Genomic DNA, 26,611 nt, shown 5'->3' with positions numbered 1-26,611 from the left:
AGGTCTGCAGGTGTCTATCTTTCTCTTCCCCCTCTGTCTTCCCCTCCTCTCTCTATTTCTCTCTGTCCTATCCAACTGCGAGGACATCAATAACAACAACAACAATAATTACAACAACAATAAAAGACAAAGTCAACAAAAGGGAAAATTTTTTTTTTAAAGATATTTCTCTCTCTAAAAACAAGTATTTTCAAGATAGAAAGAAATCTTTTCTTAATCTTACAACGTTTTAGGAAGGAGCACAAAGATTTGTTTTTCTGTACACTTTTCCCAACTCTAGGAAGACTTGAAATTGATCCTCATTTATGTCTCAAAAATTAAATGCTTCATTTGTGACTCACTTATTTCAATTAGACTGCCTTGCATTTTAATCTACCCTTGTTTCCGGACTTCTTTTTTCTGACTCTTGGCAATTACTATTTCTCACTAATTTATAAGATAGCTTACTTTGGTATTTACAGAATATCCCAGTTTTCTTCTAGTTGGAGTCTCATGTATTTTTATTTGGTATGTCAAGATCTTCCCTACACCTAGCCTTAGTCTTGTTCTCTCATATACTGATTGTTACTCTAAATGAGTCCCGTCCTTTTCCCATTTTCCTTTTCCCTTTCCTCAGTAGCCATGTTATTACATTTCCATGAGTTTATCTTGGAGCTAAAATTATTTTAATTCAGTTAAGTCATATTCTAATTTCTGATGTGGAAAAGGTAAATCCCCTTTCATTGTCCATAGAAAACTTTTTATTTGTAAACAGTACTTTTTTTTTCTATTGTCAACTAAATATGTACCAAAAAAATTCTTTATGGGTCTTTAAAGCTTTTCAGTGAGTTTTTAATACTCTTCTTAAATGCAAAAATGAAACCACCAAACTTTCCTTATTAAAATGCAAAGCCTAGCATCTTCTAGCTTTTTGAAGAGCTTTTGTCCATTATATAATCTGTAAAGTAGCCAAGAGTTCCTCAGAAGCAGGACATCATTTAGATTTAAAACAATTATGGTTTGTGTATAGAATAATGATGTGACAGAACCATTCATTGGGTGGTAACCACAATTTTACTTTAGTAGCAAAGTTGTAGGATGCCTCCAACATTTTATTCACCTTAAATACTTTATTCGGGTACATTAGGACAAAAATTGTTAGGTTGTTTTGATTCTACTAACTAGATTAAGCTAGTGTAACTAGAAAACAAATGACACAGTTATGAGCATAGACCTTTTATTTTTTCCCCAGATGTTTGATAGTGTAAACATACATAAGTACATATTAAAGTTTAAATGCTTTGTATTTTGTGCAATGTATTGAAGCCTTAAAAAGAAAAATTTCATTTTTAAAAGGAAACTCATTAGTTTTACTTCAGACAGTAAAATAGCAGCAAGTACCAAGACATTGTGCACTTCTTTTATTTAAGACAAATTACCCATTTACATCAGTTTCAGAAATATAAGACTGGCTTTCTTGATATTTAATATAGCTTTATCACTGGTTAGATAGGGGCATATATTCCCAGCTATACATCAGGGAGGAATTCTTTGAGTAGTTCCAGAAAATTCAGACCCTACACAGCCACCATGACCACAGCATTGAACATTAAGAGAAGCAAAGCATTCACTTCCCAAGCACTTGCCACAGAAGGTAAGTGAGGTTTTACACTTGTCGTCTCTTCCCTCCGTAGATTAAGAGTTGTGCTTCGTTGAGGCATTTCTGAGAAATTATTTGGCATGCCACTAGTAATACTTAGGGTCATGGGTGTTGGGGATGATTTTGTTGAACTAGTGAGGCTTGTGTTTGTAACCATTCCTTCTTGGAGATGAATAGTTAGAGTTGCAGCAGCTGCTTCATGTGAATTGATCGTTTCTGTTGAAGTATCATCTGGGTAGGACACAAAAGCCTTGTCAGTGCTAGTAAAGGTGGTATCTTTGCTTAAAGTGACACCAAAAGTTGTTTCCCTTGTTCGGTATTGTTTGGGTATTTTGGTCACTTTGGGTTGTGTTGCCATACTCAGAGAGTTGATGGTGTCTACAGTCTCTATCCCACTTCCAGTGAATAAGCTTGAGGTAAATCCAGAAGGTGTAGGGTATATGTCATGTACCTTCAAAGATGATATTTGACTTGAACAGGGAGTCCCTATCACATGGGCTTTTGTTTCCATCACCCACTTCAATAAGTAAGTAATATTTTGGTTTTGGTCACATAGCCACCTGTTGTTGTAAAGAGTTATCTCTTGCAACTGAAAGATTTGATCAAAAGCTTGATCTGGGATGAATGTGAACTTGTTGTTGTGCAGGTAAAGATGTGTGAGATTTGTCAGGTTTATTAATGTTCCTGGAAGGATTTGTGTCAAGGAATTGTTAGATAGATCCACAACATGTAGTTTGGAGGGCATGTTGGTCGGAACTGTCCAAAGCTTGTTACTACTGAGGTTGAGAACCTCAAGATTTCTTAGTGTATTTTTAATGAGAACAACCTTCTCCAGCATATTCTTAGAAACATCCAAATATTTAAGGTTCCATTGATAAGCAGTATCAGATTTGTCAAGCAGCTTAATGTTGTTGTTAGCAGCAGACATGTTCCACAGGGACCGAGGCAACTGGGCCGGCAGACTTTCAAATCTGTTATTTGAAATGTCCAGGGTCCTCAGATTGGTATATTGGGTTAACTGGTTATGAAGATCAGTAAAATGGTTATAAGACAAATTTAAATGGATAATATTTTCTTGCAGTCCAGATGGTAATATAGTCAAGTTTTTGCCTGAACAATCCACATGCCTGCTCCTCTCTGTGCATATACATTGGAGAGGACATATGCATAGAATACCAGGTGTGAGAAACAGAAGCATGAACAGGCTGGGAGACATTTTCAATATTTGATATTCCATCAAAGCCTGGAAACAAACAGATACACCCTTCTTTTAATATGCAAATACAATTTAGGCATCTGCACGGGTCAGTTAGCATTAGGCAAAATTTTCAATAAACCTCCTTGTTGTTGAGTCCTTTTATAATTGTTCCAGTGATTAAACTAACAAAGCTCCCCTTCATTTACAGTCCAAATGTTTAATCCTTCAATTGGGGCTATGTGGTAGAGAGACTTTCTGCCCTTACTCTCTCCTGCATTTGGCTCTATCTCATCCTAGCCCCCTATCTTCTGCCCTCCCCCATATTCTCATTTATCTTCCTGGAGCATGGATTTTATAAAATGGAATTCTCTGAGATTGAAGAGTTGAAATCTTAAGCTACTGCCAATTTTGATAATATCCCTTCTTACTCAGATGGGGAAAAAATGGCTGTCGTGTCTCTATTTTGGTGTTTTGTTTTTTTTTAATCTCTGCAGTAATGTAACAGCCAATGTATGTGTATAAGTGTTTATTTAGATATTAAAGCAGTACTTTGAAATTTCATATTTATCTTTGTAGAATAAATATATCCTTGTAAAACATTTTAAGACACTTGAAAAATCTGGACCAGAATCATACCGTAAAGCTTCACATTTTAAAGTGAATTTTTCTTAATTTATTCAAGTGCCAATTCTAAAGGAAAACAGCATGTTTATTTATAAGCCTAATGACTATTAAAAAGGGGAAAAAATCCCTCCACAGACACTGCAGCAAATTTCTGGTGCATGCACTTGCTATTAAACATATATTCAATTCTAACATTGACCTTTTTTTAAAAAAAAAAAAAAAGAGGAAATAGTAAGAATTTTAAAATCAGTCTTTTACTGATTGAAATAACAGCTTACCATAGTGTCAGCTTCAATATCAGCATCTCATTTTCTTCAGGAAACTTAAGCTTAAAGGTCGCCTTGTTCTGGAGAGTAGGAGCCGCTTCTGGCTGTGCTCAGCTGCATTGTGTTGCTGTGAGCTGAAGCTCTGCAACCACCTGATCAGTACCACATAGGAGGACTGCAGAGCTGTCATTGGTGCTGACTCAAATTTATTGCAAGAGGTGCATGCGCAACAAAATGAAACGAATTTTTTTTTAACTTACAGCATTCATCTGTCTGTGTGCATCAAATTTGCTATGAGATAGATTACCTCCTTTACATTAGACCTGGCCCTTACTCACTGGTATTTGTTTGTGTTTGCCTCATTAAGAATTTGTAGTTCTGCTTAATGCCCCTGTATTTTATTCTTTTCACATGTTGAAAATGAATTGGTTCTTCCTGACGGATGATTTTCATATTTACTAGTTCAACTATTTTAATTCCTGTTTTTTCATATTTTTTTTCCCTGAAATGGTACCATTGTCATGAGTTTTTTTTAAAAACTAATACAGTTTCTGTAATTTTTATGTACTGTAGCAACGTGGTTATTATATAGTCATCTTTTCAAATTTATCAACCACTTAAATGTCTACCTTTCTTTTTAGGAACTGCAGAAATCCTTACATATCATTATTTAGTGTGTATCTTTTTCATATAAGTGAGTATTTTGACCAAGGCTGCACATAAGCTAAGAACCCTTTATTTGAACCTGAGGCCTCTTACATACAAGTCCACTATGCAGCTACTGCATTATGTCCCCAGCCTAGGGGGTGTTTTGTTGATTTGGTTGTTTGTTTTGTTCTTTAAATGCAGTGCTATGGATTCAACCCAGGGCCTTGCACCTATGAGATATGCACTTTATGCTAATACAGTTTCTTTTCTTTTATCTCCTCCCCTTCAGAGCACTGCTCAGCAGTGGCCTATGATGATGTGGGGAACTGAATCTGGGGCTTTGGAGCCTCAGGCTTTCAAGTCTTTTTGCATAACCATTATGCTGTCTCTGCAGCCCCATGCACTGTTTCAGAACAGTTTATTTTTTATGAGAGAATGTATGTGAGAAAGGAAAGAATGTACATATGATCAGAGTACCTCTCTACCAAATATGAAGTCTTCTGTTTGTTTTGATTTTGTTGCTCATATAATTCTGGGTGTTTAGCTCAAGACTTTGTGCCTGCAAGGTACCTCCTTGCACCAACCCCATCCTACTCCACCTTACCCCCATATACTTTTAAAATGATTACCTTGCTCTTTTAATTTTCAGTTTATGTTGTAAAATAAGTGTGTGTGTGTATATATGGGTATGGTGCTAGGTGAATGAACATAGGACATTTTATACATGATACTTTTTATACCACTGCAGTCCAATTTATATTCTTATTTTTTAGGGAAGGGAGAAAAGGAGAGACATACCAAAGAATAGCTCCACGAACCATAGAATTTCTTTGTTGCTGTCCAGGTTACTCTCATGTTGTGCTGGGGGTAGAACCTATGGTCTCACACAGCAAGGCCTGTACTTTACCTACTGAGCCCTCTACCAGGTCCAAACATGTTGTATCTCTTTAAAAAAAAAAACATATATATTTATTGGATGGAGACGGAGAGAAATCCAGAGGGAAGGGGGAGATGGAGATATATACATATATATATATATATAGAGAGAGAGACTTTGCAGAATGCTTCACCACTTGCAAAGCTTCCCCCCCTGCAGGTAGAGGCGGGATCCTTGTTCATTCTAATGTGCACTTAACCAGGTGGGCCACCACCTGGCCACAATATGTTTTAACTCTTTAGGCTTAAAGGTCATTTTTTTCTTCATGAAACTTGCTTTGGTTAGTGAATATAAGTATTATTTTGTCTTACCATCTTTGGTACTGTGTGAATGACCATTTGTATTATGTTTTAAAATTAATAATATCAGAGACTGGGAGATAACTCCTGATAGGACCTGGTAGAGTGCATACCATACCAGAACCGAAGACCCAGGCTTGAGCTCTAGGCCATCCCAGGGAAGTATCATGCAAAGAAATTCACAGGAATTAAAAAAACAACTATATACGACATATTAGTAATGCTCTCAACAAATTAACATTAACCAGATTTAGAACCACCTAGAAGACCATTTATTAATAGGCCCAGAGAGATTAAGTGACTTGCTTAGAGGCGGTAGTAAAACCTAAGTTTTTTCCTGACTCTTGACACTTTTTTTTTTCTCACTACTATCAGGACCAGGGAATTCTTTTTGCTATATTTTGACACCCACACTCACACACATTACTAGTATGTGGTATACAGTTGTTTTTTAAATTTCTGTGTGAATTCTTTTTGCTATATTTTGACACACACGCGTGCACACACACATACATACACAGCCCCTCTCTCAGCTCTGGCTCATGGTAGCACAGTGGGATTGAACCTGAAATTTTTGAGGCCTCAGGCATGAAAGTCTCTTTGTATGACCATTATGTTATCAGCCCCATGCCATATTTAAAATAAGCTTTCTTTTCTGTATTCTGGTTTCCTTATCTTCTCTGTAAATTTTTCCTTGTTCAAGCATTTTCTTGTATTTCTTTTATTAACTTGCATTTCTTTCTGCTGATTAAGCAAGGATTGCACTTGATTGGCTGTTCATTTCCACTGACCTCAAAGGGGGAAAATTGCATGCCCTAACTGGGAATTATTTCCCTCATTGGCAGAGAATTTCTTAAAAACAGAAACCAGCTGCTGTTGGAAATCTGTTCTTCTATTCCACAAAAAAGCAGGAGGAGAAAAGTTGCTTGTGGCATTCAGAGAAATCAGGAATTATTATGACCCAACCAGCTCCTGATTTATCTAGAGAGTTGGTATTTTTCCTGTATTTTCCAATACTCGTCCTTCAAAAGGTAAAAAAGAGCAAAAATATGGGGAGTCAGGCAATAGTGCAGCAGGTTAAGCGTACATGGCTCAAAGCATAAGGACCGGCATAAGGATCCCGGTTCAATCCCCCAGCTCCCCACCTGCAGGGGAGTCGCTTCACAGGCGTTGAAACAGGTTTGCAGGTGGCTGGCTGTCTTTCTCTCCCCCTCTCTGTCTCCCCCTCCATTTCTCTTTGTCCTATCAATGACAACAATAATAACTACAACAACAATAAAAACAATAAGGGCAACAAAAGGGAAAAATAAATATAAAAAATTTTTTTTAAAAAAACTAAAGTATGAAAAGGAATACTACAAGGGTCTGGGCATTGGGCTACCTGGTTAAGTACACATGTTACAATGTACAAGCCCCTCACAAGGGGTGGAGCAATGCAGTATCTCTCCTTCTCTGTCTCCCCCTTCCCTCTCAATCTCTCTGATAAATAAAAATTCAAAAAAAATGTTAAAGAAGGAATCTACTACATAACTATTCTTATATATGAAATAAAGATTATAATGGTTTAAGCTCTATTAAAGTCTTTACGGGGGGTTGGGGGATGGGTGGTGGCACACCTGGTTGAGTGCACATGGTACAATGCATAAGGACCCAGGTTTGAGCCCCCAGTCCCCCCATCTGCATGGGGAAAACTTTGTGAGTGTTGAAACAGGGCTGCAGGTATCTCTCTCTCCCTCTCTAACTCCCCCCTCTAGATTTCTGACTATCTCTATCTAACAAATAAAGATAATTTTTAAAAAAAATTTTTAAGTCTTAGCCAAAGACTAATTTATCTTAGCTAGAATACTTAAATTTCCTACTGTTTGATTTATCACTTGTGAACTGTTGGGTAAAAGATGATTTCTGCATAAAAAAAGCAGCTGGACCAGTGATAGCACACCTGGTTGAGTGCACATGTTACAGGTTCGAAGTCTCGGTCCCCACCTGCAGCTTTGCAAGTGGAGAAGCAGAGTTGCAGGTGTTGCTCTTTCTCCCTCTCTGTCACCCCCTACCCTCTTGATTTCTGGCTGTCTCTATCCAATAAATAAAGATAATTTTTAAAAATCAAAAAAGCATACATAGTCTCATACATAGTCTCACCCTCTTCCTTCTTGATTTCTGGCTGTCTTTATCCAATAAATAAAGATAATTTTAAAAAATTGAAAAACATCTGTAGGGCAGGGGTAGATAGCATAATGGTTATGCACGGAGACTCATGCCTGAGGCTCTATAGTCCTAGATTTCAATCCCCCACATCACCATAAGCTAGAGCTGAGCAGTACTCTGGTAGGCAATAAAAAATATATGTATATAGGGAGTTGGGTGGTAGCGCAGCAGGTTAAGTGCACGTGGTACGAAATGCAGGGACCATCGGTTAGGATCCCAGTTCGAGCCTCCAGCTCCCCACCTGCAGGGGAGCCACTTCACAGGCGGTGAAGCAGGTCTGCAGGTGTGTCTCTCTTTCTCTCCCCCTCTCTGTCTTCCCCTCCTCTCTCCATTTCTCTCTGTCCTATCCAACAATGACAACATCAACAACAACTACAGCAACAATGAAAAACAAGGGCAACAAAAGGGAAAATAAATTTAAAAAAATATATATATATATACATAAAAAAAGAAACATCTGAAATCACCCTTTTTCTTCTTGATTCCTGTCTGTCTCTATCCAATAAATAAAGGTAATTTTTAAAAAATGAAAAACACCTGTAATTTGATACAAATATGAGTTCATGGGAATGAAGTTATTATAGTTGGGTATATGTCTGTGTTTTCCTTTATAAGATTTCATTTTGTTTGAGTGCTTAAGGTATATAAGAATATGCTTTTTTATGGCAGGGAACCTTTTAGGGGCTGTATTGTTATGTGGAAAACTGGGAAATATTATGCATGTACAAACTATTGTATTTACTGTCGATTGTAAAACATTAATACCCCAATAAAGAAAAAAAAAGAATGTGTTTTTTAAAATAGGCTCATTTTTGAAATTTGTATTCACTCAACAGGATAGGAAAAGGTCTATATTTTTCTTAAGAATAGATATCCCCAACACAATTCTCCAGTATGGTATTGTGTAATATGTTTGTTGTACTATTTTCAGTGAGAACAAAAAGGAAATTTTGAAAAGATTTATTTGTTCATTCTTGAGACAGAGACGTAGACCAGAGCGCTGCTTTGGAATATGCAGTGTTAGAGATCAAACCCAGGATATTACACTTGTAAAATCTAATACACTGAGCAAACCTCCCTCACCACAAAAAAAAAAAAAAAAAAAGAATTTTCTGTATTCTTTAACAGTCATTTTAATGTTTCATAGTTAACACTCTTAGAACACCGATATAATATTATATTAATTTAAATGTTAGAGTCTTGTTTAAAATGGGAATATGGATAGAGTTTCTTATTCCCCTATCCCACAAACTTACAAATGGAAAACTGGAATTTATTTATTCAAGATAACATTATACATAGTTCTTTATGGAAAAAAAAAAACCTCTACTGGCTAATATTAAGTGTATATATATATATATATATTATTTTTAAAAGGTGAAGTTATTGACATTATACATAGCTCTTTATGGAAAAAAAACTACTGGCTAATATTAAGTGTATATATATATATATATATATATATATATATATTGATTATTTAAAAAAAGGTTGTTATTGACATAGATACCATCCCCATATGTAAAATGTTTTATACATAAAAAATTAGATACTATGACCAGTAAATAGATCTCTGTTTTATCATTTAGAGAAAAGTTTCACTATGCACCTGGACTCTGAGCAGTTTTCAGGTAGTTCTTGAATAAAAATAAAAAATTGCCTATGACTTGCCATTTAACAATTTTTTTATATGAAGGAAATGAAAAGATAGAATCCTTTAAGAAAAAAATAAGCTGAAAAGTGGGTTATAATTTTTATGACAGTTCTTCAGGTGGTGGTGGCAGAAATTCATTGAGTTCTTGCTCCGGAACAAGAAGAGTAGGGCTCTCGTGGCTCTGGATGTCATTGTTGCAGTCTTCCTGGTTATTCATAATATCTGCTGGTGGTGAGGGTAAATTAAATGAGTCAGGTGGAGGTGGAAATGATTGTTTGAACTCAGAATTATGATCTTCACAGACTTGATTGGGACAGTCTGGAGATGGTAAAGGATTGGTAGAATCATTTATGAGAGGAACTATTGTCACTGCAGGTTCATCAGCCTGGTTACTCTCCTGTCCTTCCAAATCAAGTAGAGAAGGAGGGGGTGGAGGCAAATCTGTATCATCCGAAGAAGAAACAGCAGTGCCAATTGTTGATCCATCTGCACTATCCTCTGATGTACCATTTGCTTGATCTTTTATTTTCTCTGCTTTGGAGTTGTTGGAATCTTCAATATTTTCACTTGATTCAAACAATTTAATTTCTAAGTCATCTGCTAGAAGTGCGCTTTTGCTTGGTTTCCAGGCCATAAGAGAAATAATTGATGTATGTTTTGTGGATGTTTCATTTTCTCTGATGTTATCCAAACACATATCAGGAGTTTCACCATCAGCAAATGGAGACCTTCCTGCCCAGTTTTGGTCATTTAAAACTGGTTTTCTCAAGCATTTCCATAGTACAATCACAATTATAGCTATTAACATAAAAGTCAGAATTATACCAATGAATATGGCAGCTGTTGAATTAGAATTTGATTTTTGTGAGGAAGTGTTTTTGATAGTAGGTTTGAGGATGAATCCTGGTGTACTCCTTGGTGAACCTTTGACAGTTGATGTTAGCTGTGTGGATAGACTAAGATCAGTTGATATTGCTGGTTTTCTAGAAGAGGAATAGACAGACAACAATACTTGTTTGGAAGTGTAGTCAGTTGGTGGTGTTTGCCTGGCAGAGGTTAACACTGGTTGTACTGTTCTTTGGGAAGAGGTGTTGGCCTTTGGTATTGGCTGTTTGGTGAATGATTGTCCACCAGAAGTATATGCTGCTGTTTTTCCAAAGGGTGTTAGGGTAGTTGTTATTGGTTGTTCAACAGTTTTGGCAGGTGGTGTTGACTGTTCAGAAGAAACATTGTCAAATTGTGTTGTTTGTCCCAAAAAATTCCCTGTTGTGTTCTGAGAACTTGGTGAGACATATGACCGTGGCTGCTTCTCTTTTGTAATTGCCTCTGTGTCTGAGAAAACTGTACTTTTCAGGTATCCACAAAACAAAATTAAGATGAAATATTTGGAATCCATTTCAGAGTGTTTTCTCCTTACCAGTGGTTTTTACAATGAATAAAAGAAAGACAATTGAGTATCATTTGGTTATCTCACATAAAGTAAGTAGGTACTTAAAAATATTTAATATTCCTAATTTAGGATTTATATACTCTAATTCATCACACAGCACTTGGATCTTATAAGAAATGATTCAATTATTTTGTAAGATCTGTACTTGATCATATAACATAGCTTCATTATATTACAGCCCTTCAATTCAAGAATACTTTTCAAACACATAAGTTTGCATGATGATTCCATATACTTTATTTTCTTTTCTCCACTTGCTACTATAAATGTATTGATCTTGCTGCCCTGGGTGGAGATCAGGAACCATCAATCACAAAATCCAATGGTCCTTTCTTTCTGCTCTTATCCCCCAATTCCCCCCCCCCCCTTTTTGGTGCAATAGTTGATATTATTTACTATTCCTTTACTAGTTTTTTAGTAACTCTATTTTAAGACACTTTTTATGTTAATTTTACTTGCTCTTTTTCTCTTACTTCCTAAATATAAGTGCTTGATAGTTACTGTTCTATCTTACCTAGTTTTCTTTAATCTTGACTCTGTAACAATGTAGCTTTCACTATTATTCTGTAATTCTCAAGCATATACATATAGTGCAAACCTCTGTAACTCTAGCTCCATTTGTATGACTTTTTGGGTGTGTATGTATCTCACTGTTAGCAAATTAAGCATATTTAATACAAAATTCATCTTCATCTCAAAAGACTCCTTTCCTAACTTTTCCTGTTTTTTGTAATGATACTATCTTTGTAAATTTCTTATTCATGTAATATATACAATATTAGTAATTTTTAAAGATTCCACAGTATCTAGTACTTGTTTTAATATTAGGATTTCATATTATGAAGGACTCATAATATGAAATATGTTTTTTTAATGTTTTGTTTACTTATTAGATAGAGACAGAGAAATTTAGGGGGCAAGGGAAGATAGAGAGGGAAAGAGAGAAAGAGACAACTGCAGACCTGCTTTACCACTCATAAAGCTTTCCCCCTGCAGGTGGGGATCAGGGGCTTGAACCTGAGTCCTTGTGCACTGTAATGTGTGTGCTACTGCCTGGCCTCAACATTTGGGGTTCTTGAGATAAAAATCCAAAATAATTTTGAACCTGGTGGACTCAATCCTATTTAGTTGGTCAAGTAGTCCTCCTGTTTTCTTTCATTTATTGTTTTTCAAGATGTGTTTTTTATTTTTGAGGTATTATCTTTATTTATTTATTGGATAGAGACAGCCAGAAGTGGGGAGGAAATGGAGTGCGGGAGAGAGAAAGAGACAGAAAGATACTTGCAGCCCTGCTTTATCAGTTATGAAACTTTCCCCCTGCAGGTGGGGATTAAGGGCTTGAATCCAGGTCTTTGTTCATTGTAACATGTAACAACTAGGTGTGCCACCACCCAGCTCCTCATTTATTGTCTAACACCATCTTTTGTCAGTTTTTTTCTAAAATTCTGTTTTATAAATGGTTTCTAACGCGCTCTCTCTTTTTTTAATGTGGTACCAGGCAATAAAGGGCCTCATGCACCTGTAATACTTACTGAGACTACCTACCTCACCAAGTATTTGTTTTTATCATTGTTGTTGTTGTGTTTTTCTGTTTTGTTTTGTTTTGTTTCTTGTCATACCACAAAAGTTATTGATGGAGTTCAATGCCTACAGGACTCATTCACTCTCAGTGATCATTTATTGTTATTTTATTTTATTTTATTTTTTGCCTCCAGGGTTATTGCTGGGGCTCAGTGCTTGCACTAGGAATCCACTGCTCATATTTCCCATTTTGCTGCCCTTGTTGTTGTTGTTATTTTTATAGTTGTCGTTGTTGTGGGATAGGACAGAGAGAAACCGAGGGTGGGGGAGAGAAAGACAAACACCTGCAGACCTGCTTCACCACCTGTGAAGCAACTCCCCTACAGGTGGAGAGCCAGGAGCTCAAACTGGGATCCTTATACCTGTCTTAACATTTCATGCCATATGTACTTAACCCACTGCACTGTTGCTGGATCCCCTATCATATATATATTTTATTATTTTTTTAAATATTTATTTTATTTACTCCCTTTTGTTGCCCTTGTTGTTTTATTGTTGTAGTTATTATTGTTGTTGTCGTTGTTGGATAGGACAGAGAGAAATGGAGAGAGGAGGGGAAGACAGAGAGGAGGAGAGAAAGATAGACACCTGCAGACCTGCTTCACCGCCTGTGAAGCGACTCCCCTGCAGGTGGGGAGCCGGGGTTCGAACCGGGATCCTTATGCCGGTCCTTGTGCTTTGCGCCACCTGCGCTTAACCTGCTGCGCTACATCCCGACTCCCCATATATTTTTTTATAGAAGATGAGAGGCAGGAGAAATAAAGAAGAGAGATAAAAAATAATAAATATATAACAAGTTAAAAAAGAGATGGTTTATAGTGGTACAAATAATAATTACAATAATTTCATATGTTTTATCATAAAAGAATGCAGGAGAGCTACAGAAGAACATACTGAGGAGTCGGTAGTAGCTTAGTGGGTTAAGCGCAAATGGAGTAAAGCACAAGGACTGGCATAAGGATCCCAGTTCGAGTCCCCGGCACCCCACCTACAAGGGAGTCCCTTCACAAGTGGTGAAGCAGGTCTGCAAGTGTCTGTCTCTGTCTCCCCCTATCTGTCTCCCCCTCCTCTCTCCATTTCTCTCTGTCCTATCCAGCAATGACGACATCAATAACAACAACAATAATAACTACAATAATAAAACAAGGGCAACAAAAGGGAATAAATAAATATTTAAAAAATGAACAAACTGAGCTTGGGAATGTATCAGGGGAAGTTTGTCAGAGAAGTGAAATAGCTGAATCTTGAGAGATCTGTGTGAATTAATAAAGCAAATGAGCTATTCGTGTCATGGGAACAATATATGGGCATAGCCAAAGAAGGTGGCACACCCAGTAGACCATACATGTTATTGTGTTCAAATACCTGGTCTCAAACCCCTGGTCCTGACTTGCAGGGGTAACTCTTTCTCTTGCTCCATTTCCCTCTGTATCTTTTTTTTTTTTTTTTTTTAGTTTATAAAGAAAAAAAAAGCCACTCGGAGCAGTAGTATAGTTGTGCCTGCACCTCGCTCCAGTAGTAACCCTGGTTAAAAAAATATGTGTGTGTTGTGGTGTGTGTGTGTGTGTGTGTGTATGCACAAGTTTAGCAGGTGGGGCTTTTTTGACGTATAGTAGGAGCTAAAACTTGAAGTTATGTTTCAGTTATACTTCTATGACTTAACTAATCTATGAGAAATAATTACTTTGTTCTTAATTACCTTATCTTCAAAGTGAGGGGTTATAAGATGTTTTTTCAGTTCTGATCATAGGATGCTTGTTTTGTATATTGTTAAACATAATTATTTGACTGTTAAATTAATAAATATATCATAGTAATAGATCCTATTGTATATAGCCAAAAAAGATCATTTTTCTCTGATTGTGGAAGTCTTAATTTAAAAACATTTTTCCTTTAAACTCTTTGTGCATTGCTGATGAATTGCTCTGTTTAGAAGCATTTCTAACTACATTATTTTCCCTTGTTTGAAGATTCTCCATTTCTGTCAAGAAAAAAATTAAATTTTCTTCTTTCTGTTTTAAGTTTACCAGTCCAGACTCATCTCATGATTGAAATGCAAATGAATCTCTTCTCTGTCTTAAGTACTTTCTTTTTTGCCAGAGCACAGCTCAGCTCTAGTTTATGGTAGTGTCTGGAATTGAAGCTGGGACCTCTAGTGCCTCAGTTGTCAAAGTCTGTTGCATAAGCTGCTGTGTTATGTCCCCAGCCCCATCTTACATACTTTCTAAACATAATGTTTTCCCCTGAATAGACGCTTTTAACTTGACTGTTTTCACACTCCTAGAGAATGTTCTTTTTTCAAAAGAAAAAAAACCCCTTCCCTATCTTACTACCTATTTGAAACTGTCATGTCTTTCAGACCTCAGCTTTAATTCCCCTTCTTAGACCTAGTTCTTTCTCTGTGACTGACCATAGCTCCAAAAGATCAGCCATTTACTGAATTCCCCTTATTCTTACTGTCTGTGGTTCCTTGGATGATTCTTTAAAAAGTGTTTTTATTAGGAGGGCTGGGCAGTGACGCACCAGGTAAAGCACACGTAGTACAAAGCTCAAGGACCAGTGTATGGATCCCATTTCGTGCCTCACCTGCAGGGAGGTCATTTCACAAGTGGTGAAGCAGGTCTGTAGGTGTCTATTTTTCTCTCTCCCTCTCTGTCTCCCCCACCTCTCAATTTCTCTCCATCCGACCCAATGGGAAAAAGGAGGTGGTCAAGTGCAGTGGATTTGTAGTACCGGCACTGAGCCCTAGCAATAATCCTGGAGGCAAAAAAATTAATAGTGATATATTGATGCTTTACAAGATTATACAGTTACAGAGGAATAGTTCCACACTGCAGTCACCAAAGTTCTGGGATTTCCCCACACACACCCAAATGATAACTACCATAGTTCTCACAATGTCTTAGAGACAGTTTGACTGCTATTTTTTCCCAAGTTCTTATATTTATTTCAGTTCTCTGTAATCCATATATAGGTGAAACCACCTCAAGTTCCGTCTGTTTTGTCCAAAGGATACAATATCTTATGTAATTGCAAAGTAGTTGTCCCTTGAATGTGTGCCTAAGTTCTGTGCTTGGATAATTCTTTAAGATTTATTTATTTACTTATTTTATTTATTTATTTATTTATTTAATATGAAGTACAGAGAGAAAGAAAGAAGCCAGATGCCATTAGTACATGGGGCACTGGGACTTGAACTGGGAGTCTCAGTCATAATTTCTATATTCTGTTAACTGAGCTATTTCCCTGGATACTCTTGGATAAATCTTTATGTAAGTACCTCATACTTATCTGAAATAATTGTTTAAATTTTTGTTATGTAACTTTCCACCTTTTTATTTTATTATCCTTACCCCCTCAAACAAGATTATAGAGAACCTAGAAGACAAAAGAGAACAAAGAAAGTATTTCTAGGTAAGAAATACTTACCTAAAAGACTATATATATATATATATATATTGCATTTTTGTATTACATATACATATGTGTATGTTTACATGTTTTATCTCACTTAGCCTTTAAATGACTCTATGAGGAAGATGGAAGAGTCTTTGCTTTACAAAGAAACAAATTCTAATGAACTAAGTAATGTTAAATCACTACTTAATGAAACTTTGGGAGTTTGTAACCAGGACCATTAGCTTCCAAAGAATTTGTTCTTACTACTACCTTGTGTTTTTATATTTCTGCTTTTATACAATATTGTCATAGCTCAGTAAATATTTAACCTATATTAAGATTCCTGATTCATTTCTGTTCTACTAATACTTCTACCAGAATGTAAGCAGAGGAGGTAGGGTTAAGTTGTTAAATTCTGCTAATATATTTTGCAAAAAATTAAGTAGGGAAAACATTTGAAATTTGGTATATATATGGAGATTTAAATCATCTTCTAGCAGGTCATGATCCAGGTGCTCCTCCTCACTGTTTTTTCTACCAAAATCATTTTTTGGGGGAGAATAATGGTTCATAGTACACTTTTTGACACAGGAGTACAATTTCTCATCTCCCTGTCACAAGTGTCTGTAAAACTTGTGTTATTTACCACCATTGTGTACCAGGACCCCAACACCCTCTCCACTCCCTCCTATCCTTCCCACCCCCTAAATCCCTTAGTTTGGTGCAATACACCACGCCCAATCCAAGTTTCACCATGTGTTTGCCCTTTCTTTGTTTCTTAAGTGCCCCCTATAAGTGAGAGCATTAAGTATTTGTCTTTCTCACTAATCTTGCAAATTACCCTGAAATGAATATGCTTCACTACACAGTGTAATTATTCTGTTTCACTTTAGTTGTTTTAATACTCTATGAAAATATTTAATAAGGTGTGTGTGTATGCACACACACACACACACACACATATAGGATATCAGATTTCTACACTAGAATATGCAGTTCAAGGATCAAGCCTGAGGCCACTAAAACCACCTCTTTAAATTTCCTCTTTTGTGACTTTGCTTTAAACACGCACACACACACACACACACCCTGTGGTTCCCCTTTTTAATAAGAACTGTAACAGGAACATAATTATAAACCCATTTTAGCTTGTAAGATCAATTCTGATAGGTCAGTGGCCTCTTTTATCAATAGGCTTTAGTTATAGGACTTCCAGTACATGAGGTCTTTCACTTGTCAGATATGGATTACAGTAATATCATACCCAATTTTCACTTTTAACCTTTCCTACTACTTTTTCTCATTCTTCAGTTAGTTGTTTGCCTTCCTGAGACTTGCTATGGAATCTGTGTTAGAGTTCTGTGGTAATTCAGAATTAAGCAGGGAAAAAAAGAGCAAAATTTAATGGAATAAATAAGATAATAGAGTAGCCAGGTGGTGGCATACCTGGCATTATAGTGCACAAGGACCCAGGTTCAAGCCCCCGGTCTCCACCTGCAAGGGGAAAGTTTTATGAGTGGTGAAGTAGAGCTGCAGGTGTCTCTCTTTCTCTCTCCCTCTCTATCATCTCCTTCCTTCTCAATTTCTGGCTGTCTCTATCCAATAAATAAATAAATAAATAAAGATAATAAAGAAAATAAGATAATAGAGAAGAAACTCTGTTAGAGAAAGTATAATTTCTACTGCAGGAAGTTACTTAATATTAGTGTTTTTAAAGTGTGTGTGTGTGTCTATGTTACCAACATTGTTTCTGCAGAGAAGGAATGTAAAAAGATCTATTAAAGTAGTGGGTAGAAAAAATGTAGGTAAAGATGAAACAAAAGAAAGAATGCAAAAACTATAGTAAACAACCAATATAAACTCAGGGGAAAGTATCTTGACTAAAAAGTTATTGATCAATAGTGCTCAGACCATAGCCACCAACTAAAAGAAGGTTTAAGAAGAAGAAAATTTAAGAAAAAGATGGAGAGGGCCAGGACATAACTCATCCAGTGAACCTCACTTTGCTGGACTTGGGGCCCAGGTTTAAACCCCCAGTTCTAAGCACTATGACACCATATCTGTCTGTCTCTGTCTCTGTCTCTGTCTCTCTCTCTGTTTTCTACCCCCCTCTCCCTCTTCTCTTGCTCTCTGAAAAACAAATTTAAAAAGTTGTCCTAGAAGCATAGAATCACACATGTGCAACACTGTGGCACTTCAAAGAAAGTTAATAAAAAGTGGTTATATAGTTAGCATGAATATATGGTAGATTCAAAATGGCAAAATTAGAAGGTAGGGGAGGAAGTTGAAGTAGATCTTCAGAAGTAAATCAACCACAAAATACTATTCTGTATCGCTGGCCTTTATTTGTGGATTCAGGGAAACAACAAATAGGAACTATCTTCTCAAGATAGAGGACTTGAATAGCCTTTCTTCTCAAACTCACCTATATTTTACTTCATCATGCTGTAAGTATCCTCAAAAGTCAGTCTTAGTTCTGAGAATGCAGGCAAAACAGATAGATCCAGAAAAGTTTATGGAAGAATTACTTAGTTCGCAGTCAAATGAAGACTAAGAAATGCTAAAGACACATAGGTCTATAGTTTAGACCACTGATAAATAACTGAAAGAAGAAGTGGTAGGACAAATGGTGAGTTTACAAAAAACCCAGATATAGATAGTAGATACAGACAGACAAAATATGTCTTTGCCAGGACTTCTCTCCAGCTTGACTTTTCCCTGATAGGTACAGAAAGAGGGAGAAGCATCATAATATGAAAGCTTTCTTTTGGTGTTGTAGTACTCGTGATATAATGGGGGCTCAAACCTGGGTCACATGCATGACAAAACTGACTTCCAGTCAGGTAAGCTATCTTTCTGGCCTCTCAAAAAAATTTAAGCTGGAACTTTAATGACTTAGATAACATAGGAGTTTTTTGTTTTGTTTTTTTAAGGAAGCCTATTGGATATTTGAAATTGGAAGTTTAAGAGGGTTGGGGAAATCTTTCTTTAAAATATGATCTTATCGGGCAGGGGTAAATAGCATAATGGTTATAAAAAGAGATGCTCATGGAGCTTGAAGAAATCATGTTAAGTGAAATAAGTCAGAAACAGAAGGATAAATATGGGATAATCTCACTCACAGGCAGAAGTTGAAAGACAAGATCAGAAGAGAAAACACAAGTAGAACCTGGAGTTGGCGTATTGCACCAAAAGTAAAAGACTCTGGGGTGGGTGGCAGGGGGAGAGTACAGGTCCTGGAAAAGGATGACAGAGGACCTAGTGGGGGTTGTATTGTTATATAGAAAACAGAAATGTTATGCATATACAAACTACTGTATTTACTGTCAACTGTAAATCATTTATCCCCCAATAAATAAATAAATAAAATAAAAAGAGACACTCATGCTTGAGCCTCCCAGGTTCAATCCTCCACACCACCATAAACCAGAGCTGAGCAGTACTAGTGTGTGTGTGTGTGTGTGTGTGTGTGTGTGTGTGTGTGTGTGTGTGTGTGTGTGTGTGTAGCATTGCTTGTAAGCAAGATGTTGAATTAAATAATTTCTAAAAGAAAAAAAAATCAGTCAATTCACCTTCCAGAGAGTACCTGTATGTATGCTATCTAGGCAAATCCCAAATTTGTCTAACTCTGTATGGCAATGTTCATAATGTTAGTTTGACACTTTAAAGTTAAAATAACTTATTTTGATCTTTTGTTTATTTCCTAAATATTTAAAAGAAAAGTTTAAAGAAAAACATAAGCTGTTTTAAATGAACAGTTAAAATAAAGTAAGGATTGCCACATTTTAGATTTGTTTTTGTAAATATGATTAAGTACAGAGTCAGACATTTAAAATTTATGTTGTTAAGTTGAATGTTATAAATTTAACTGTCTTTAAAAAGGAATCGAGATTTGGAAAGTGTATCTTAGATAAATGTAGGTAGCAGTATCAAAGTTAGTATCTGAATTTCACTTTCTTTGATAGGAAATTCAAATGCCATTATAAGAGATTAAAATTTAGTAGTAGCATATCTCCAATGGGTGATGTTATGAAGCCATAAAAGGAAGAAAGTAGCAATTTTGCATTTTGAAGAATGGAAAGGGAAATTAATCTTAGCCTATAATAGAAAATACATAATGGTCCATCTTTCATCTGTAATAGCTACCATTTACTGAGTACCCACTAAAAGCTAAAAATCCTATTTTAAAGAATAAGATGATAGTATCTTTATCTTTAGGTAAAGAAACAGAGAAAATGTAGGTAACTAATTTGCCAAAGTGTCACAGTTCTGTATAGAAAGCCTGTCAGTTTTGCACCAAAGTCATTTCTTTTTGTTTCATACCATTTTATATGCCATACTGCCTTTCATAGTAAAGTTATTTAATAGAAATACTTTGTGAGGGGAGGAGATGTGAACTGTCTGGAAGACGTGTAAATATTTTTTTGGAGGTATTCTTGGATGAAAGGTAGAAAAATAAAATACCAGAGAACCGATTTTTCTCCTTTCAGGATGTAAATACAATTATAGAGATTTTGAATGATTAGCCTACCAAGGGTGGAGAAGCTTTTTTCTGCTAGGGGGTCATTGGATTTTAGAGTCATTTGCATACCATATAAAATTATTAACTTAAAAATGAGCACTTAATGTTACTACGGAAAAAAGCTCCAGCTGCCTTGGCAGGGCCAGATCAAATGATTTCATACTGCTCAGATGCTGGACACTCTCCACTTCTGGTAAGCTGTCCTATTTGAAATTATTTTTAATTTTTTATTTATTATATAGAGACAGAGAGAAATGGAGAAGAGAGGGAGAAAGACAGAGAGCCACATGCAACCCTGCTTTACCACTCATGAAGCTTTCCCTCTGCAGGTGGGAACCAGGGGCTCAAACCCAGGTCCTTTTGCATAGTATTATGTGTGTTGAACTGGGTGTGTCACCACCTGGCCCCAGTAGTGAATTTTTTAAATTTTATATTATTATTATTATTATTATTTTGCCTCTAGGGTTATTGCTGGAGCTTGGTGCCTGCAGCATAAATCCATTACTCCTGGAGGCTGTTTTTTCCCCTTTTGTTGCCCTTGTTGTTTTATTGTCATTATTATTGCCATTATTGTTGGATAGGACAGAGAGAAATGAAGAGAGGAGGGGAAGACAGAGGGAGAGAAAGACACCTGCAAAACTGCTTCACCGCCTGTGAAGCAACCCCCTGCAGGTGGGGAGCCGGGGGGCTCGAACCAGGATCCTTGCGTGGGTCTTTGTGCTTCACACCATGTGCACTTAACCTGCTGCGCTTCCACCCGACTCCCTGAAATTATTTTTAAAGATTAGACATTAAAAGGGTTCATATTTGCATTTATCCAGCTTCAAACTTGGAATTACTATTTTCCTGCTAACTACAGTTACATATGAGTTAAATGAAAAGCACAGGTAATATTAAATTATAAATTTAGGACTGACCTTTAAAAACATCTAGGTAAGTATTATCTGAAAAATATAACATCTTTCTCTTAGTCCTGTAATAATGTAGAAGAGATCCAAACTGGTCTTCTATAAGAGAAAGTTATAATCTAGTTTATCACCCATTATGGTCTTATTATTCTGTGATATTATAAGTATATATAATCTTTTGCCATTTTTATTTTGGAGCATTTTTACTTTGAAATTGCCAGGTTTATTCATTAGTCTTTTATGCATACAAGGTATTTTCCATGGTTTGCTCTATAGGTATTTTTCCTAAGTCACTAACTAGGGTTTAAACATTGAGCTGTTGGTAAAGTCATTATATATTTTTGCATAGGAAAACACAGAAAAATATGTCGTTGACTTTTTTCAACAGCCCAATAGCAGTATGTGACATAAAGTGTTGATATAGATGTATATACACATATTTTGTCATAACAGTTTTGTCTTAGTACGTTTTAAAAATGAATTATATTTTATGTGATCAGTGTTACTTAAAATGTTACTTATGTAAAAATAAAATATAATGATGATGACTGAATACCTCAATTTACCTCCTTTTATTTATTTTTAAAGTAACCAAAGATGACCATTCTTACTATGAAAACTGAAGGAGATTAAAAGAAAAAAAAAAAAAAGTAATCTGTATCACTGCCAGAAGCCAGAGCTGAACAGTGTACTGGTTAAAGTATAAATAAATAAATTCTATATAAACCAAATCATAATATTTAACAGTTGAGATCTTGGAGACTGTAGATTCAGTCATATAACTTTGACATATAAACTGCTTTTATAACTAACTGTCTGTTTTATCTGTCATGACTTTTGTTTATTTCTTTTATAGAACTAAATTTAACATCATTATTGAATAAATTTAAAAGGTCTAATATATTGGTATTCACATAGGTTGAGAATTTTTCTTCAAGGCAGATTTAATACTGAATATTTTTAGAATCCATGCAACAAAACCTTAAACAGACATCTTTAGACTGTCAGTTTAAATTTAGATTATATCATTTTAGTTTTTAATCTTAAATAAAGCAAAGATGAAACCAGAATGCCTGTATGAAAATTTCTTACCTCAGCTGTGCACTTCTTTTTCGAGATTTTTAAATTCTTGTTCTAACTGAACATTTTGATCATTTGGCTAAGAAAGCAAAAGGGGTGGTTTCAATTCAGATTAAAAATCATCCTTTAGCAAACTGAAATGGTTTCTGTAGAAAGAGAGGAAGTTTATCAATATTTCATTCCGGAAGTGCAATAAACCTCAGAATGACTAAGGAAGTACTACTTTAACAGAACTATTTGAAATGCAATTTGAAGCTGTATGATTTATGTATGTTTATTTGCGTTTTATTAATGATTTACAAGATTATGAGATTCTAGGAGTATAGTTACACATTTCACCCACCATCAAAGCTCTGTGCCTCCGTCTCCCTGCAGATAACTTCCTTAGCTTTCACAAAGTTTTAGAAACATATTACTTTTTTTTTTTAAGTAAACATTTAAGATTCCCCAGGAATATGGATATGTAACTTAGTGTTTAGACTACAAGTCTTTGGAGAGAGAACACATTCTGTGGAATAGATATCACTTAGAGAGAAATTTCTTTTTTAAAAAAAGCAAGTTATGTGTTCTGTTTACTTGTATGGCCTTAGGCAAATTGTTGCACTTCTGAGTCATCATTTCCTCTTCTGAAAGTATATTTCCCTTATTAGGCTGTTGTGAAGATTAAATATAGGGGCTGGGCAATGGCACACTTGTGTAAGCATATCACATATCCCCATGCATAAGGATCCAGGTTCAAGCCCTCACTCCCTACCTTCAGGGAACAGTGAAGCAGATCTACAGGTGTCTGTCTTTATCTCTCCCTCTCTATCTGCCCCTCCGCCTCTCAATTTCTCTCTGTCCTATTAAAAAAATAAGTTAATAGTAATAATAAGGTAGGAAAAAGAAAAAAGAAAATGGCTGCTAGGAGCCCTGGATTCGACACCGGGCCCCAGCAATAACCGTGATGGCAAAAAAAAAAAAAAAAAGGGCGCCAGGGGAATGGGGAATGGCGCACCTGGCTAAGCACACATAGTGCTAAGCCTCATTAAAAAAAAAAAAAAAAAAAAGGTTGGGGCCAGGTGGTGATGCACTTGGTTAAGTGCACACAGTACAGTGTACAAGGATCTAGGTTCAAGCCCCTGGTCCCCACCTGCAGGGGGAAAGCTTCATGAGTGGTGAAGCAGGTCTACATGTGTCTCTTTCTCTCTCCCGAACTATTTCCCCCTCTCCTCACAATTTCTCTGTCTCTATTCAAAATAAATAAATAAATAATAAATAATTCAAAAAGGTTAAGGGGGCTAGGTGGTGAAGTAGGTCTGCAAGTGTCTTTCTCTCCCCTCTCTGTCTTCCTCTCCTCTCTCCATTTCTCTCTGTCCTCTCCAACAACGACAGCAATAACAACAAGGGTGACAAAAAGGGAAAAAGTGCTCCTCCAGGAGCAGTGGATTTGTAGTGCAGGCACCGAGCCCCAGCGATAACCCTGAAGCAAAAGAAAAAGAAAAAATATCTATTTGTTTATTTTAGATAGAAGCAGAGGAAAAGATCACAACACTGAAGCTTCCTTCATTTCAATGGGGTCTGGGCTCAAATCCAGGTTGTGTACATGGCAAAGCAGCACACTCTCCAAGTGAGTAATAGTATTTCTCTGGCTTCTGAGTAGCTTTAAAAACTTGCTGCAGGGGGCCGGGCGGTAGCACAGCAGGTTAAGTGCACAAGGCATGAAGCACAAGGACCATTCCCAGTTCGAGCCCCTGGCTCCCCACCTGCAGGGGGGGAATCACTTTACAAGCGGTGAAACAGGTCTGCAGGTGTCTTTCTTTCCCCCTCTTCTCTCAACTTCTGACTGTCCTGTCCAACAACAATGACAGCAACAACACAGTAATAACAACAATAAAGATAAACAACCAGGGCAACAAAAGGGGGAAAAATGGCCTCCAGGAGCAGTGGATTCCAAGTGCAGGCACGGAGTCCCAGTGATAACCCTGGAGACCAAAAAAAAAAAAAAAAGCCTTCTACAGGGGTACAAGATTAAGCGCACATAGTACGAAGCGCAAGGACCCAGGTTTGAGCCCCCGGTCCCCACCTCTAGAGGGGTCGGCTTCACAGGTGGTGAAGTAGGTCTGCAGGTGTCTTATCTTTCTCTCCCCTTCTCTTTCTTCCCCTCCTCTCTCAATTTCTCTCTGTCCTGTCCAGCAACAATAGCAGTAACAACAACGATAAACAACAAGGGCAACAAAAGGGAAAAAATAGCCTCCAGGAGCAGTGGATTCGTAGTGCAGGCACTGAGTCCCAGCAATAACCCTGGAAGCAAAAAAAAAAAGAATGCTAAATACATATTAACTTAAACAGTTAAACTTGGATAAATTCCTCATATGACAGGTTCTGTGCCATTTCTTCATACATAGTTTAGGTAAAACTCAGGTATAGGGGCCAGGCAGTAGTATGCCTGGTTTAGCAGACATTGCCATGTTAAAGGACCCAGGTTGGAGCCCCTGTTGGGGAGGGGGGAAGGCTGTGGTCAAGAAGGTCTGTAGGTGTTTTTCTCTCTCCCTTTCTATCTACCCCATCTCTCTCAATTTCTTTGTGTCCTATAAAATGGAAAAAAAAAAACAATTTCTTTTTAGTTTTATTTATTTAATATGAGAAAGAAGAGAAAGAGCCAGATATCACTCTGGTACATATACTGCTAGGGATGGAACTCAGGACCTCATGCTTGAGAGTGTAATGCCTTATCCATTGAACCACATTCCGGACCACAAAAATTACTTAAATTTGTGACTAAATACTTTACTATGATTTCCGAGTGCAAGTCCACAACACTTTCATTACATGCAAAGTGAATAATTCTGAGTTTAAAATAAAATAAGTTGGAGATTTTTAAAGCAAATTAAGCAATGTATACTGAAAAATGAACCAGTCCCATTAAAAATTTCTTTGGACAAATCACCTTCTAGCCGCTTGGCTCATCTGGAAAATGGAGATCATAACTCCTAATTTATAAGTTTATTACATATAATAAATGCAATAGGGAGTCGGGCTGTAGCGCAGCGGGTTAAGCGCAGGTGGCGCAAAGCACAAGAACCGGCAGAAGGATTCCGGTTTGAACCCCGGCTCCCCACCTGCAGGGGAGTCGCTTCACAGGCGGTGAAGCAGGTCTGCAGGTGTCTATCTTTCTCTCCTCCTCTCTGTCTTCCCCTCCTCTCTCCATTTCTCTCTGTCCTATCCAACAACGACAACAACAATAATAACTACAATGATAAAACAACAAGGGCAACAAAAGGGAATAAATAAATAAAATAAATATTTAAAAAAAAAATAAATAAATGCAATAAATGTAAAATACCTAGCATGGCATCATCTATAGTAAGTAAATGTTAAAAATGTTAAACCATGCCCAGCTTTCCTGCAATCACTGCAGAAGACTGGCTGCAGATTGTAAAGACTTAAAGCTTGGTATGAAAAAAGAATAAGTATTTTTGTTAAGAAGTGCTGTTGTATAACTATAACGCAATAAAGTTTTAATTTTAAACTCCTGAGTTATATGTGTTTGACATCATACCCAGGGTAAAACCAAAAGTGTCTTTTTCAAAAATAACTTTTAAACCCTAAGCTCAAAAGTAACTTACCTGTTCCCTATCATTTTTGAATACCTATCATTTTAGAAAGAAACTACTTATTTATGAGCTACCTACCATAACTACCTTTCTGACAGTATGAGCTTAATAGTTAAAATAGTGATTGATGACTTTTCAGTATTCTACTGTAGAAGATTTCTGGTTTTGTTTGTAATTAAGAGTTTAATGGTTTACAGTACACTTGTTAGCACATGGGTACAATTTCTCATCTCACCAAAATAAGTATCTGCGAAACATTTTAACCCCCCAAGTTATGTTCATAATCCTGTACCAGGACCTGAAAACTTCCCCTCCCCCTCTTACCTCTCACCCTGTCTTCCTTCCCCAGAGTCCTTTGCTTTGATCCAGCAGTTTTACTTTGTTTCTCCTTTCTGTTCTTGTTTCTTAAGTTCTGTCCACAAGTGAGATCGTCCTGTATTCATCCTTCTCTTTCTGGTTTATCTCACTAACATACCTTTAAGCTTCATTCATGATGAGGTGAGGAAGGTGGCTTCATCATTAATAACTTGAATAATAATCCATTATGTATATATGCTATGATTTTCTTTTTTTAAGATTTTATTTACTTGTTGATGAGGAAGATA

General features: G+C 36.5%; 3 protein-coding genes across 7 annotated transcripts in view; 1 reads left to right on the top strand and 2 right to left on the bottom strand.

The window, feature by feature from the left end:
• The window catches only part of NF1 (neurofibromin 1), a 317,563-nt gene that overhangs the window by 211,116 nt on the left and 79,836 nt on the right, over positions 1-26,611 (top strand). The gene's annotated exons all lie outside the window — the stretch shown is intronic.
• On the bottom strand, positions 1,200-3,881 carry OMG (oligodendrocyte myelin glycoprotein). The gene is made up of 2 exons (XM_007530809.2): positions 3,740-3,881; positions 1,200-2,882 (listed from the first exon to the last, which is right to left on the bottom strand). Exons 1-2 carry the CDS (start codon positions 3,740-3,742, stop codon positions 1,557-1,559), a joined length of 1,329 nt encoding a protein of 442 aa, XP_007530871.1. The 5' UTR covers positions 3,743-3,881; the 3' UTR covers positions 1,200-1,556.
• EVI2B (ecotropic viral integration site 2B) lies at positions 8,761-22,577 on the bottom strand. Its single transcript, XM_007530829.3, has 2 exons — positions 22,423-22,577; positions 8,761-10,882 (listed from the first exon to the last, which is right to left on the bottom strand). Exon 2 carries the CDS (start codon positions 10,864-10,866, stop codon positions 9,571-9,573), a length of 1,296 nt encoding a protein of 431 aa, XP_007530891.1. The 5' UTR covers positions 10,867-10,882; positions 22,423-22,577; the 3' UTR covers positions 8,761-9,570.

Source organism: Erinaceus europaeus, chromosome 12, assembly GCF_950295315.1.
Source record: "Erinaceus europaeus chromosome 12, mEriEur2.1, whole genome shotgun sequence".
Lineage (NCBI taxonomy): Eukaryota > Metazoa > Chordata > Mammalia > Eulipotyphla > Erinaceidae > Erinaceus > Erinaceus europaeus.
Note: the sequence above shows the minus strand (reverse complement) of the source record. Positions and strands in the feature narration are given on the sequence as shown.